General features: G+C 42.6%; 1 protein-coding gene across 10 annotated transcripts in view; it reads right to left on the bottom strand.

The window, feature by feature from the left end:
* LOC144148417 (uncharacterized) overlaps positions 1-16,328 on the bottom strand; it is a 203,713-nt gene that overhangs the window by 139,018 nt on the left and 48,367 nt on the right. For 3 of the 10 annotated variants that reach the window (XM_077679979.1, XM_077679959.1, XM_077679956.1), the window contains exons 18-22: positions 15,739-15,922; positions 11,721-11,861; positions 10,258-10,387; positions 6,381-6,458; positions 1,776-1,796 (exon numbers count right to left, since the gene is read on the bottom strand). In XM_077679979.1, the coding sequence (XP_077536105.1) occupies positions 1,776-1,796; positions 6,381-6,458; positions 10,258-10,387; positions 11,721-11,861; positions 15,739-15,922 (554 nt within the window). The remainder of the gene's footprint in view (positions 1-1,775; positions 1,797-6,380; positions 6,459-10,257; positions 10,388-11,720; positions 11,862-15,738; positions 15,923-16,328) is intronic. The other 7 variants (XM_077680004.1, XM_077679993.1, XM_077680008.1 and 4 more) reach the window with 5 other exon arrangements.

The following is a 16,328-nucleotide window of genomic DNA, read 5'->3' on the forward strand; positions in this document are numbered from 1 at the left end:
AAAGAGACAAACTACTTCCCTTATGCCCTTCTTGACTGTTGGCTTTCCTCTCTGTGCGTGTAACAAATATGCCCCCATCATCCTCATCAACATTACCGTCACCAGCCTGTTAATGTCCACTACAGGATAGAAGACTGACTTTCAATAGTTCCTATTTCGCCAAGCCTGAATCTATTTTTTGCTCTCAAATTTCCTTATTTCATCCTTCCATTGAGCTCACTGCTACTTTCACTTCTAGTCCCGTTTCTCAGTGGCCACTTGGTTTGTTTACCCGGGTAGTCCACCTGTTTTCAGCTCTCCATATTACATGCCCTGCCAAAATGTGCTTCTTTCTCAACTTCAGCTATGATGTCTTCCACTGAAGTCTGCTCCTCGTTTTTTAAGGTTTCTTCAATCTTTGCAATGCTGTAGGTACAAATGTTACTAAACTTATGTTAAGCAATTCTGACAACTCCGCCAATACGATTTGGTTTTTGAGAGCTTCATTCATACTCCTGCATTTTATAATAATTTTCTTTGTTTATATGTGTGCGTGCGTGTGTGTATGTATATGTAATGTATATATATAAGGTGGTTGGCATTATTCTGGAGCCGTCCACTAGGGCGCACCTCCTATCGACCGGGCGCAGGTTCGTCCAGTTAAAACACAAAATTAAAATTTTTATTTTATAAATTGCTGTGTTTTCCGCTATTTTAAGAACCTGATATACATTTACATTTATATATATTATATGATTTATATATGATTTATATATATTAAATCATGTTTTGCCATCCTGCCAGGAAGAAATAATTAGTATTTACTGTACTGAACAGGAGAAGCACTGGATATACTTGCTTAAGGAAGCCATAGCAAGTTGTTCGAACAAGCAAAACATAGAAAGTTAGTTGGTTAATACTTACAAACAGGCAGCAAAATCTGAACCTACAAATTAGGCTTGATTTGTTCAACAACTGTTTTATGTCACTCGCTGCACACCACAAAATAACAGAAATTGCAGCAGAATATTCCAGCACAGCAAGCTTTTTTTTCTACAATATCCCCGTACCTCTCAAGGTTGGCCAGCCTATCTTGGTGCTTGATGCTTTAAGGACTAACACGTACAAGTTTTACTTCATCTTGACTGCCAAAACATTAAAACTGGCAATAACACAAGCATGGCTATTCCAAACATTGTTTTATCCCCATCAGAGAAGAAAAAATCTCCAAAGCACCATAAATTTCAGAGATTTGGCTCTCCGTCCTGTCTAAAAGCTCGGCAAAGCGTAGCCCCGAGGCTAGTCACAGTCATTTACCCCATTGTGCAAATGCACTTTTATCGAGTTTCCACAAGGCATGTTGAAATTTTTAAGAAAATTCTGAAGAATGTAATTTTTGTTAGAGGTTAGCTCTTTCTGTGGCCATGACAACAGTCACTTATGTTAGGGCATCAGAACAAAGACAATCAACACGGAGACATTAGCCACCCAGAGGTTGAATTCTTGCCAGGAAGCTCAGCTGCAAAAATTACACGCTTGTGGAACTGCCGCGCGCTCAGGTGCCGTTGCTGCGTCAATGTTAATTGCACGACTAGAAGATTCTGCTGCAAGCTGCCTACACACGAAGCCTGGGCCACAGCACGGAGCACAGTGCCAGCCACACAATCAGCGTGGAGCGCGCACAAGAGCTTGGTGTGTGTCAACACAAAACAGCCGCCATGGGACAGATCAAAAACAATGTCAGGTGAACATCGCGTCAACGGTGGTGAGGGCAGCAGGGTCAGAGGGCCACTTACGTCTTCCACTTTAGCTTGCTACTTTGGTTCCCAAGGAATCGTGCAGCAGAGGGGGAGAGAACAGCCACAAAAGGGGGCGAGGAGGAAAAAGATGATGACCAGGTTAGGCACATCCAGAGACAACAGCCAGAAAAGCGCAAACAGCCAGCCATTAGTAGTCCACAACACACATCATGCAACACCCAGCACACCCCGCCTCCCTCCCTCCCTCGCGCACCGAAAGCCCAAGCCGTATACACCCCCCCCCTCCCCCAACAAAGCAACCAGGTCTTCTTTGCCTTCGGTCTTCAAACGGCTTTCGATGACTGTCTTCCAGTTGGGCGCAGAACCAAACAAAAAATGTGGATTAGGTGCGACCACCTCATCCACAAGAATTCCCTGCAACTGATAAGCATGTGCACAAAAGTCAGGTAATGCAGCTCAGTTTCGTGTGACCACATGTGCATAACTGGACGAGTCACTTGTGACATTTGTAGCAACTTATGCTTCCGAAGGCCCCCCTTCGCACCACCTTGAACGTGGAAACAACAGAGTGAACACTGTGTCAACACACTGCTTGTGCGTGGCCAGTGACAGAGCAAAACCTAGATCTTTGAACCGTACTGTTTAAAAGGCAACAACAAAAATAAGAAAAAAATTTGCCACTTGCTCACAGAAGAGCTAAAAAATGTGTGGTCTGAAATTTAAAGATTTTTTTATCACTTTCTTTCCAAAAGTCTGCACAATAACTTCGCATTTAAAATTTTTTCCCTGCATTACTTATTCGAAGGTTTTTAACGGCTGATATCGTTCAAATACGCATCCAATCATCTACATTTTAGTATGCCGCAACCTATGTGAGACTAATTTAGGGTGAACAAATTAATTTTCTTAGACACCTGAGACATGATCAATTTCCCACTGGAAGACAAGAGTTAAGGATAAAAACTACAAACACTAGTTCCAAAGTCAAACTAGAACATGTGACATATTTTGGTGCATACTGCCTAGTAACAACTTCACCGGCTTCCGTTTTAAGCATCCCTCGCTAAAAGCAAAACTGGAATGCAGCAGGGGAAGTTGTAAAACACAGTAAAGATTTTGCAAAATAGTTCTTACTTAACCTGGCATGTTTATATGACTAATCTTAGGATCTGTGCACCTAACAGCAAAAGTATGGTGTTTGCACAGGTGGCCAGCACAATATTTTTTCACAATAGAGAAATCTTGTAGGGGAAATTTATTGCGGTGGCAGTCTGTGTAACCCTGGTACAGTTGCTGCTAAACACAGTTGCACAAATAGCTGCTGAAATGAGCGCCTATATATAAATGTCATTACGTAAAAGAAAATTGAAATCCATTAAGTACTCCCAAGACAGAATTTTTTACAATTTTCCAGTGTTCTATGTTTTCTTCATTACATGGATAATGGCATACAAAACGTTTAAAGGAACTCTGTAACCTAAAGGAAAAGTGCTATTTGCCACATCCCAGATAAAAATTGACTGAAATCAGCACACGCTTTGTCTCCGTTGGCTGGTGGTATAAGGTTGACCTCTTCCCCGAATTCGGTCACAAAACTTAATTTCATTTTGAGTAAATTTTCAAAATATTTGGCAACGGGAGTTCAGCATAAGAGGGAGCTGCAGTATCACTTATTGCGAGTCCACAATGAACCTCATATGCACTGGGAAACAGCCTTAAGCAGCAGTTAATGTGAAAAGTGAAGAATCTGCAACGATCTACAACAAGATGGAAAACTATATTACCACATGGCACCACATGCTAACCTGAGAAAACCAGTTCCTAGCATGGTGATAGTCTGTCAGGACAAACTCTATGCCTGACCAAAGAACAGCAGTGTGATATTGGGCCGGCCCCAACATATGACCCAAAGGCATTAATGTGTGCAGAGGACAGAAGCAGAAGAAAAGTGGTAAAGCTGCAATTGTAACAAAGAAAAAATGTACACTGAACTGGTGTGTACAGTGAAGTTATTGATACAGTTCCCAATAAAATTCAAATGACTGTGGAAAGGTGCTTGAGAATTATTGTCCTTGTGGACTGCAATTTCTTGACCGATAGCCACAGGCAGGATGGGCAACAACACACAAGCTGTTCTAGACTGCTTGCATTTAGGTAGTTATACAGTTATTCTTTTATAACATAATTTCTTTTTGTTCATTTGGGCAGTCTTACCCCTTTTGTAAACAGAGTGAGGTTGGCATTCAAGAGCAGTTGCATACAGACGCTGCGACCTGAGTGTCGATAGTCGCTACTGACCTCGGTGTCACTCCATCTCTGTGACAACGTGCTGTTAAGTGTGCCCTCCTCAAATACTGCTCCCACAAAATTCAAAGCCTCCTTTTTCCTGATTTTTGATCCCCACGGAAACTGTTTCGAAACGTTCCAATGCAACCAGAGTAATTAATTCCGCACAACGCTAATCAAGCTTACTACAGGACCACGACTATACTGGGTAAGTGCTTGCTACAAATTAGCAGACTTAACCAAAGCATATGACTTTTTTTTTCACAGTATCAGCAGCACAGAACTGTTTTAAAAGCATCTTGGGCCCACACACCAGCCATTATATGATTCCATATTTTTTTTCACTAATGTCGTTTATTGTAGGTAAATGCTGACCCTATTTAAGACTTTCCTTGCTTACATTCATCAGCTAGCATTGCTGACTGTTTAAACTAGTAACAATCTTTTGCTGTTATTCATTTTCAGCAGGTAAATGATTACCTTAATCTTTTCTTTATGTCTAGTACATACTTGTACTTTTAAAATTAAGTATTGTGGGCTTTAACGATGACAGCAAATAGACAAGTAAATATGCATCTTTACAAGCTAAGTTTGACAAGGTATTTGCTGGATTAAACTTCATATAAAAGTGCCCTAAGTACAATAGGTCTGATATGACATAGGCAGTAACAAATGCACCACCTCACACACACAGTACACAAGGTTGTGGACCAGCAACTTTCTCTGCAACAAACACTGCGAACACTACGTGCTTGTTTAGTGGTTAAAATAAGCGTGTTTACCCTTCGCCCAGCATTTCAACAACCCATCCACGCATGCTTTGCACAAATTGAGAGGGTGAGGTGATGAGGTAGTTCAGCAGGTGCAGCCGTGCAGTTAAAGCAGAGTTCTCATACGCTTGCCCCAGAAAAGTTATCATAGAGAGATGGAAACAAAACACACTCCCTGTTCAGTGCAGCTCAGGTGGATAGAAAATCATGGCACCATGGAAAAGCCAGAGATAAAAATCAGTTTCTCTTTGAAAATAAGAAGCGATAGAAGCTACACATCATTGCAGTTTCTAGTTGGAAAAGGTTGGCACGACACCTTCCCCACGACCCCATAAAACTCCCCAAATAAGTAACGCTGCAAGAAGACCTATTTTCTGGCCATGCTGTTCGCTTGTTCAATCGTGATATCTTGGTTTTCAACGTCTTAGGTTTCTGACATTGAAAAGTAGTACTAACACCAAAAAAAGAAAAAAAGAAAGATTCAAGGCACAGATACTCTCTAATATGCACCACCCCTAGGCATACAGGAAATTCTAAAGTGAGAACTGACTGATGTGCAAGCTGAAAAAGGTAACACATAATGACTCCACAAATAAATACGCAACAATGCGGGTCATTCCCAGAGATGACCTCAGCAACACCCAAGGCTGTGGCAGCAAATTACCTAACAAGAAAATTTAACATATTGAAAATGGCTGCTGCAGTTTCTCATGGCAATCGCATCTATCCTTTAGAAAAAACACCCATTTAGTTGGTATCTCTTCAATCTGTGATACCGTAAAGTCCCGAAAGAACGCCCACCCAAATTACAGTGATATCAAGTGAAAAATACGGGATGGGTGAACTTTCGTCAGGTGCGAAAGACTACAAAAAAGTGGCCGCACCGCCAACCAAAACTCTGGAGATATCAAAAAAAAAAAAAAAAAAGTACGAGATGGGCGAACTTTCGGGTCAAGTGCGGAAAGGACAAATCAGTGACTGCATCAACACATGAACAGATGACTTGCGTTTATTTTGTCAACTCATTGGCACTAAACTGTCGATTTTACGGGGTGGGCAATCTTTAAGGTCTTTTAGTAAATGGAATATTTCGCCCCTAAAAAGTCGGCAACATTTCGGGGGAGGGTGTTCTCTCGGAACTTTCCGGTAGTCAAATTAGGTATGACAGATAAAAAACAGCAATTTGCAAAAAAAAAAAAAAAATAATAAAAAAATAAATTAAATAAAACAAAAATTAGGGTAAACAAGTCAGTGTGAAAGCACAGAAAAGTACTTTTCTTGCCGCCACTAGTAATGCTCCATTTGTTGCTACTGTTGCCCCCAAACGCACATTAAGGCATAACAACAGCTGCCTATTCACTTCGACGGCACTCTTACTATGCCGGTGCACACTAACAGCCCAGCGACTTTCAAACAATCAGAAGGGGAAAAAAAGAAGAAGAAAAAATGAAACAATGTTTGTGTCAGTTGCGCTTGAGAAACAGAGCCACTAGTGAACACAAGCGCAAACACAACAGGTGCTCAGAGAAAAGGGGGGCCAATGGGAAAAGGGGGAAGCAAACAAAAAAAGCTGGGAGGTGCACACCTTTCGCGCCACATGCGTTTTGTGGGCGACAGGACGTAGGCAGAGGAACAGGAATCGCCGTCCCAACTAAGCAGGGAGCTAGACGTGTGCGGAGAAAACAAAATCAGGGGGGAGAAGAAGGCACAACCAAGAGAACACAAAAAACAATGAGTGTTGCAACACAGCAGACACGGGCTCAGGAGACCAAGACGAAGGAAAAAGCAGCACAACGCACTCTCATGGTCAGTCAGCCCTCGCATGCAACAATGCAAGTAGTTTTGAACTGGCCCGACTTTAACGTTGCATTAACGCTGTGCCTAATAGAGAGACGTCAGCCAATTTTTCCCACTTTTATGGCTGCCAAAGACCAAATCAACCCTTTATCAATAGACTCAGCTTCGTGCTTAAGCACTGAAGCTAAAGTTTACTCTGAGTTGAATGTTGACAGCGAGGTTACGCAAGTGAATGCACAGAGCTCTTGATCAGTATGCTCACTTAATGTAGACAGTCCTACACAAATGAATGCAGTGGCTGACTGAGAGTGCTTTGTTCTCTATTTCACAACTAGGACTCCACACGTGCCAAATGAAACATCCAAGGCAGCTGCTATAGCATGACAACATAGTTCCTGAGCTGTAGCATTCTTCAAGAAAAGTAATAAAATGAACTAAAGGCATTTATGCCATTATGTGGAAGTCATTTTACGATTCTGCACCGCAGCCTACCGAGAAAAAAAAAAAAAAAGGAGGGGTGGTTAGGAAAAAGATACAAATTTGAGCCCTTATTGGCTCAGCTTTGAGAATTAAGAACAATACAAGTCATCAAAAATATCTATTCATTGTTCCTTATGTTTGCCTTAGCTTTCTGGCACTTCAAAGACAATGGCTTAAGCAGGCCTTAGGAGATTAATTCCCTGTTACAAACCAAGGACAGAAAATTGCTTTTAGAGACCTCAAAATGCTAAAACTTACAAAATGGCAGGTATGTGTACATATTTTGCGAGTGGCTGAAGAAGCCATATGGGCCAAGCTCAATACAGTTGTGAGTTGAAAGTTTCATAAGAATCCATACATGTTACCGAGCTACGACGCAAAATTTGTTTTACTGACCCAAGCAGAACGAAATGAGCTGCTTCCATTAGGCACTACTTTTAGGGTTTCTCCAGGCTAAACAGAAAAAAGCACGGTCAAAGCAAGAATTGCACAGGTCATGTAGTGGCTATATTTAGTTGAATGCCAGCCCATCCCATATGCCTTTACCTTTCCCACCTAGAAACTTCGGGGAATTCATTATACTAAGCAGGCTGCAATCCTTAACAAAGAAAAACACCTTTCTTGCCTCTACCGACCTGAATGCTACAGCACAGGATGTGGCAAGACTACTGCTTCATATCAAAGCAAGCATTTCATTCGTCAGGGCTGGAAACAGGCAGCACTTGCGTTACGAGTTATACTGCTAAAAGCCACGAACGCTTTTTCAGAATGTTAAAATATTTTGGTGCCGCCAACTTTCATAGAATGCATAAAGGAGTGCACAAGTGCATAGAGAAGCACTAATTAGCGCCAGCTGTAAAAGCAAAGCCATAATTGGAAGACAGACATTGAACAAAATTTGTGGGGAAAAATTGCTACCACTGAAAGACAAGCAACCCCTAATGGCCCATTATGGGGAAAAAAAGCTGTTTTGACATCAATGCTGATGTACCACTTTGCCTAACAGAGTTGCAACTGTTAGAGGGACCGACAACTGAAATTTGGTGACATGACAGCATGTTCTCTAGGCCAAATGAAAGCATGCCACTTCGAACACCATACCTCAAAGTGGTTTTGCTGGCAATGTTGTAAATCCTCTATGAGCGCATTTTTTTAGCACAACTGATGTTACGAAGGCTGCACCACCACCAAGATCAATGCTGGCAACCCCAACACTGAACCACAATGCAACTTGCTTGCACTTGAGGACAAATAAATACTGCTTAACAACTTAATTTCAACAAAAACTGTGACAAAAGACGTGCTTGCTTTTTTCTTGGGCCCATCTGCATAAAGTATTTCAATTTTATGGCGATCGAGGGCTCCACAAGTCTGTGCAGAAAACAAAGCTAATCTAGCTGAGACCAAAGGTAGCTGTGATGGGTAAAAAACCAAACCACGTAAATGCTGTCTCTAATAGTTGAAATAAATAGACCATACAGAGTGACCTTCCTGTAAAACTCGAGCTCGAACGAGCGGGCACTTGAAAAAATATTAAACGCCTGCAGGAAGGTAGCTAGCATTGTCCATGTTTCAATGCCAAGAGAGCAGCACTTAAAGGTTTATGATTGAAAAACATTTAATATGAGGAAGGTAATCATGACCGTCCGTAATTTCTGCTTGTATGCTTTTAGTGTATGTCACTAATATTCAAACTGGCTAAAATGTGTTCAGGTTATGATGCGGTGCAGCTATTGCTCTAATCACACGTTTAGGCACTGAACCTCGCCACCTTTCAATTTACACCCTTTCAGCTCCAGAATAAAATTACGACCTTGAGTTTAACTATGAATTATTTGCATGTTCTTGACAACCCAAAATTTCTACTTTCGTATGCACTAGCGAGCATATGCTCAAGAAATTTCAGTTGTCGATCCCTTCAAGCTACAATGGCAAAAAAAATAACGCAAGGCACTAGGTGCACCTACTCTTACAATGCAAGGTGCGCTTATTCTAACGATATGATCTTAAGCTTGCCTTGTCAGTACATAACCTACAGTGGTAGCTTGTGGCCAGCTAAGTATTCAAGTGGCCCAAGCCTGTAAGTTGTTAAAGGCGCAGAATGATTATGTGATCATTTCCCCCCGGAGAGAAAAAAAATGTCAGCCCTTGCCTGAACTGCATATTTTGTCCAGAAAAACGGACATAACATATGCCAAGCTGGCGAAGGCAAATCCGAACACAAAGCCTGATTTCAAACTATTTTGGTCTCAAAGCAAAGACTAACAAATAGGCAACAGACGGCAAACAAACAATTGGAGACAAAGTACAAAAGCAACTGTCAAAAAGACTCATCTGCAAGCCGATTTGCTTTACTCCCCACTGGATGAAAACCAGTGCATGGCAGCCATTGAGGCTCCTTCCTGAGAAGGTCGTGACCTAATAATGCCATGGTCATCGCAAGTGACGATTTCCTTATTTCCTTCCTCTTTTACTAACGAGCACTAGCAACGATTTTCACCTTAGCATTGCACAACCCACAAAACTGCTAGTTACCCCTTTTAGAAAGTGCAAATCTTTACAGCAACAACCAAACATAGCAAAAGGGTTTGTGGATGACCCAGTTGGTACATGAAACTTTGAAGGAAAACAGTGTGAAGACGAGACAAAATAACATTCACACTACACAGCGCTTGTGTAGCAATGAGTTTTCTCCTCGTCGTTTCCACAGTGTTTTCTTTTAAATTCAACATACTTCAAGACTCCATATGCACCACTGTCTAGATGACTTCGAGCCTCTTTACATTTCCTCAAATATTACGGATAAAGCAAACCAAGAAAACTAACAGGAAACAATTTTGTAACTATCAATGCGCAGGTGAACAAAGAGACTGGAAACCGCAGCCTAATAACGTAAGCATTGTTTCGAGAACATGGACAACTTTATCTATTTTTAACATTCTCTTGAAACACAGAAATATTGATTTCATTTTCTTTAAAATGCAAACAGCTGCATAGAAGGCATGCTTACACTTACTGCAGTATCCTGAATTTTCGCACTTTGCACTTTCCCTTGTAAAGGCTGAAGGCACAAAACTAGAAAAGCTAGATTCAATGATTCACGAAGTCGCTTAGCGCCCGGCAGGAGGCCCCAAAACAAAAACAAAAACGCAAAGCCCAGAGGAGAAACAGGTGCCAGGACATACCCGGCGTGAATAGGCGTCCGAGACAGGTCTACATTGTCTGGTGCATAGTTCCCCACAAAAACTGCCTCTGTGGTGTGTGCCTGGGTGGGTGACAAGCGCTCTTCCTCTTGTGTCAGAGGTGCTGCGTGCCCTGTGGATAACAACACGCCATTCCCATCAGAGGTGGCTACCACAAGGAAGCACTGCCAACTACGATCTGCCCAGTTACCTGGTTTGTGCTTTTCATGGCCTAATGCCAGGCACCAATTGCAGCTTAACACCCATTCAATTAGTGAAAAATAACATTCGCGTGTGTACAGGGTCACCCAAAAGTGCGAAAATACCACATAACAGTCAATCACTCTCAGATAAGCCAGGGATTACGTCAATACTACAATACAACAGCTAACAAGCAAATCAATTTTACGTGGTACTTGCAACCAGTGCACCTCCCTACAATGAGGGCATGTCCGAAATCCCTTGCCTGCAGCAACTGTGGCTCCGAACGTTGACATTAATGTCCTTCCAAAAGGACCCATTCGTCGGGATAGAACCAAGACCCAACATGGTAAAACACGAAAATCACGGCTAACCGTAAAATGAACTCAGCATTATTTAAGCTTTAATTAAAGGTGCAAAATTCTACTCCATTACTTCTATAAACAGCGTATCGTGCTTTAAGCAATAACAGCCAACGCCAAGAACTGCGAAAAAAATTACAGGTGGTTTGGCTGCACCAATCCCAAAATGCTGTGCGAAAGCAGCATACATTCCTGCTTATAAAGCACTGTTCAATACAACACCCCTGCCCAGGGTATGGACTACTCTGCGGAAATGCAACACTTTGCTAGGCTTCAAAGCATGCACACAGGATTCAGAGTACACGTACAGATTCTTTGTGACTGACTCGAAGTAATTTTGATTGAACCTCTTGACTGATTGAAATAATCAAGTTGATTACCCATTTTATAAAGCCAATATATATTATTAGCCATTTTATACACCTATGCAGGTATGTGCCACTATCAGTGAGCTTGATTCAAGTTGCAGATGACATGTACGCATGCCCGGCTGAAGACGTGGGAACGAAAGCATTATCATAATCCCTTTTCTTTTTCTCCATTACCATGACTAAGGGACTTGGCCAAGTGCCCTTGTTAGGCCTATGTTTAGGCTTAAAATTTGGTAGCCCTAACGTTAAACTTAATGACCTGCCAAGCAAAGTCAATCCCACTTTACGTCAAGCTGTGGGTGCCATTAGATTACATTCCACATTAGAGTGTAACGTTAGGCCAGTGAAGCCAAATCATACCCCACCCTTTCCCATGCGTAGCCAACAGTTCAGCTGGTTCCTATCCTCTGACATCCACGATAACCAGCGAATTATTGCAGAAGTGTGCACAATAAATTGTTTCCTACGCAGCATGCACCGGCTCATAAAAAAGGACTGTGGATTATTCATTTTATTGCTCCAGCGCACTTACCTGGCTCCCGTGTGATGTGAATAGACTCCGTGATGCGCTCATCTCTGGTGACATCAATAGGCAAGGAGTCATCACCAAGGGACTTCATTTCATCAGCCGTCAGGTACCGGAATGACTGGTCACCCAGCATGTTGTCCTCCGCTAATTTTTAGAGGAAGAAAAAGAAGCACACACACACAGTGGTTAGCCTTAGTCCTCAAGTTGCTACTGCTACTTAGTTGCTACTCATCTGCTACATATTCCTGGTTTGTACTACAATTCTACAAATAGCTGCTATTCTTGGCAAGCCTTACAGTCGAACTTTAATGTAACGAAGTCCTACTTGTAGCTGAAAACTTCATTACATTGTGAATGTCACTGTTGAAATTCACAAATTTCAGCAGTGCAAATACAGTCGAACCTCGTTATAAGAGACATGGATGTAAGATACAAATGGGTATAAGAGACACTAATCACCTACATGGTTGGCTGCCCTGCCTTTCCCATTAAATTGACCTCTTTTATAACAGACATCCGATGTAGAAGACAGTTGGTTATAAGGGACAAGTCATCCTTGAACTTTAATCAACAATCTCGCTTGTAACAGACATTTTAACTTCAGACGCAGTGCCACCAGTTACTAATTGAAGTTGCTTCCATTGTGGAAACAAAGGGGGACGACAGATGCCCGCAGTCGCTATTTATTATAACTTCAGCAAACACGCAGTGGTTCAGTCAGCTACGAAACAACGACAAGAAGCCCTGCCAATGGAAATGCAAGCTTACTGCCATGCATTGGAGCACGATCGCGCATGTGGGCTCTCCCACTTGCGTAGCCCCCCATCAAGAAGCATCGCAGGTGTTTAGTCCTGCAAGTGTGATGAATAGCCAGAGCACACAGTGGAAGAAGCTGTGCACTCTGGCTATTCATCACGCTTGTAAACTCGACATGTACGATTCATCTTTCGCAAACAGTGAAAGGAGAAAAAGCTTGTAGAATCTGTTGTAAAAAACAGCGTAAATACAGTCATGAAGCAAACAAATATTCAGAACTATTTCATAAATTCTGGGGCCAAACATAAACTAGAATGAATCTTTTGCAACATGCTGTAGCATTCTTTTGAGCTTATTTTAGTCGTACGGTGCCCACATTGAACTACGGGTTGATCAGTCAGTGAAAGCATGGTTTCCTGCTTATAAGAGACATCTTGTATAAGAGACAGAAACTGCTCCCCGGTACATTTCTCTGATAAAGGGGTTCAACTGTGATGTTACAGAGGTTTGGAACACTCCTGGTAGTTATCAGTAACATACAGTGGAACCACGCCGATAAGTCCCCTGGTATTACGACGACCCGCTTCTTACGACGTATCACAGTGGTCCCGGCAAACTCCCCATAGAAGTAATGCATTAAAAACCCCGATGATACAATGCTTGGGTGCACGCGGTCCACTTCATACGACGGACCCTGGCAGGGATAAACAGGCGTTTTTTACGTCTTTTGCAACGGTTCGCTGCCTCATCCCAACCTTTCTATATTCTTAACTTTCATTTGACGCTGCTTGATGTGCGAAAGTCCACAGGTGGGCCAGACCACTTGCTGAACAGACGCAAGCAAGCAGGCGGGTACTGGTGGGCAAGAGTTAACCATCGACGGCCCCACGCGGCAGCAGAACGCCAACGTGCCAACCGCAAGAAGTCGAAGTCCAGACAAGTGGCCCGTGGGACCGCGAATTTGAAGCTACCATCAGGCCGATTAACGTGAAAACATATACGACGATGCCCGCTTTCCTCACCCGCTCGATTCAAGTTTCTTCCTTTCACAATGCTCTCTCTCTCTCCCCCTCTCTCTGTTCTCTACTTAGCAGTATCTTTCAAAGTCGCGTTGTCACTCCACTCCTTTCTTTGCCACCTTTTTTCCATCGCCACCTTGTACTATCATTCGTTTCACTTGGCCTTGGCAGTTTCACGTTCTCGCCTATTCCCCTCTCAATTTACTCGGCCACGTCGGCTTTATCTCGCGCACGCGCAAGGCACAGAGCTGGCGGGCTATAAATAGCGCCGGACAGCACGGGGGTCACGTGGTGCGCGGTGCATGGCTAGTGGGTTAGCGCAGATGCCATGTAGCGGAAGGGGTACAAAATTGGCGTTTTATTTTTAGAAGCTTTATATTTCAGTTAAGGGTTCACATATTACGCGAGAGCATGCTAAATATAGTAGCTTAAATAAGATCTTAGCCCACCTGTTGCGTGAGACCGTCTAAGAGGCCGGCATTTACCCATACCCCGATCATACGACGCTTTCACGTAGTCCCTTAAAAGTCGCGTTATCGGGGTTCCATTGTACTAACAAAATTACACAAAAACTCCAGCTATTTGCGCAAGTAATTAGACCCAACATACATGGCGTACATGATTAGCCTGCTGTGAACAAACTTCATATTTGGTAGACACTGACAACGCCATGGCGACGCCAATGCATGTTTTCTTTCATCCACACTAAACTGCTCATAAGCTTATTTCCAATTGGTGCTTTCTCTTTCCGACTGGCCAGCCGCATGCTCTGGAGCTTTTGAAACACTCCCGTGCTCCCACGAAGACAAAAGATTTTCACAAGGGCAATACAGACAATGCGGCAGTAGGATCTGCTCTTGGGTGCCGTTCGCATGCAATTTTTTTACTTGAAAGGGCACATGCTAATGATAATCTGCCTGCTCATGTTTTTACTTACCACATTTTCACGCATATAACCACACAAAAGTTGGGGTGCCCATAATACGTGAATTCTGCCCCAAAGTGCAGCTTCACCGCAATACAAGGTGTCCCGCAATGCAAGCTTCATCTCAGTCATCATTGCATTCTCTCTACTGCACTATCTATCCGGTTTGCTGACATCAGCAAAAGGAAGGCGAAGTTTCAGTGTTCAGTATGGCCTACGGTTATCCTATATCTTCATCAGCGCGCTTACCATTGAAAGTCAGATGCCACCGAGCAGAAGTAAGAGCATCGGAAAGGATTAAATAACACGAGCCGCCACTGGCACAATTCAGAGGGGAGCTTCCTATAACCTGTCGGCTATCTACGAGTAATCAAGTGGTTTTTGACAGCCTTTTTTTCTAATTTAAAGATTGTGGTTCTAATTGTGGTTTTCACATGCTGGTAAAAAGAAGTTTTATAACCACTGGTACACACGTTCATTATCTGACTAAGTGCAACGTAATTGCACAGTGCTTCTGTTATATGAAGACTATAAGGTTGCATCACATGGTCAAATGTGCAAGTACTGTGCAGGGATATTTTTGTTCTTCACTGTGAGTGCAACATATGGGTGCCTTATTGAAGTGTGGGTTATATGGAAAGGTGGGTTACGCGCACAAAAATAGAGTACTTCTGCTTTTCAAAGGGCTCGTGGTACATACATGTAATGCGTGTGGACTTCGTTGCATAGAAAGTAGGGTTAAAAAAATTCATTTGCTAAGCCTTGGAAAAAAAAAGAAAAGCATGGTTTTCGATGGAGCAAAGACTGGGAAAATGAAAAAATTCGTTACACTGTGAATTTCATTAAATAGAAGTTCATCAGGGCGAGATTTAAATGTATTTGGTTTTCACTTACGCGATAATAAACAGTGAAGGGAAAGTCACATCAACTTCCCTGCAACCTAAATTGGAAAAAAACAAGCTCGAATTATTCTAGCACATCGAGGTTCAAATTTAGGGGTTTTGTGTACTGACGCAGCAACCAGGCTACGAAACATGCCACACTGAAGAACTCTGCATCGAATTATTCTACCTTGAAATTGTGACACCCCCCTCAGCTATCAGTGCACCTCTTCTGCCACTATCGCAGTGATGTCCATAACACCTCATAGTTGCTTCGGCACAGCTGCATGCCATGTGAACAATTCATTTGCAACTTGGCGCAAACAGGCGTTGGCATCTGTTCCATAGAAAAGGAATTCTGAAATTCTGCACCCCTGCACGCAACACCAGGGGGTAAACTACATTGCACCGTGGGCAGTCTAGCAATGACTAGGGCTTACCAGCTTCATCCTCAGAGTCGCTCATGAAAGTCTCATGCATGGTCTCTGGGGCAACCACCCGGTACTTTTCTTCCGTGACAGTGGTCGTGGTTGTGGTCACAATGGTTTCGGTCACCACTTTCAGTGTTTCCACCACTGATATGTAGCCTAAGCGCTGGGCAATGGCCAGTGCAGTTTGCCCTTGCTGCAAAAACAAAAAGACAAAACTTAGCTGGCAAAGACCGTGTAAGCAGATCATTGCAGACCCTTCAGTAAAAATAATGCACATCAGTGCCTTCTCTGTTCCCATGTACTGACGACATTAGCAAACTAAACAGTACTAGCGTAGCAGGATTTAAGCCTAGGCAAAAAAAAGCTTCCTTCTGAAATTGTTTTTTTTTGTGTGTGAAATTTTTAATATTTTCTGGTGAGCCGTTTTTACTGCAGGCTAAAAGAATTCGTGAAGAATATGACAGCATAGATTTTCTCTTTTCTCTTTGAGTTTTTAATCTCTTGTTTGGTTCTTTGCTTTTTGCAACAGCATTTTACTAACGCTTTAGATCACATGAGCAGTGAAGCTAGCTTTTGTCAAACCCTAAGAAGTTGGAAGC

This window comes from Haemaphysalis longicornis, unplaced genomic scaffold, assembly GCF_048455015.1.
Source record: "Haemaphysalis longicornis isolate Haplotype H1 unplaced genomic scaffold, Haemaphysalis longicornis Haplotype H1 scaffold_1, whole genome shotgun sequence".
NCBI classification, from domain to species: Eukaryota; Metazoa; Arthropoda; class Arachnida; order Ixodida; family Ixodidae; genus Haemaphysalis; species Haemaphysalis longicornis.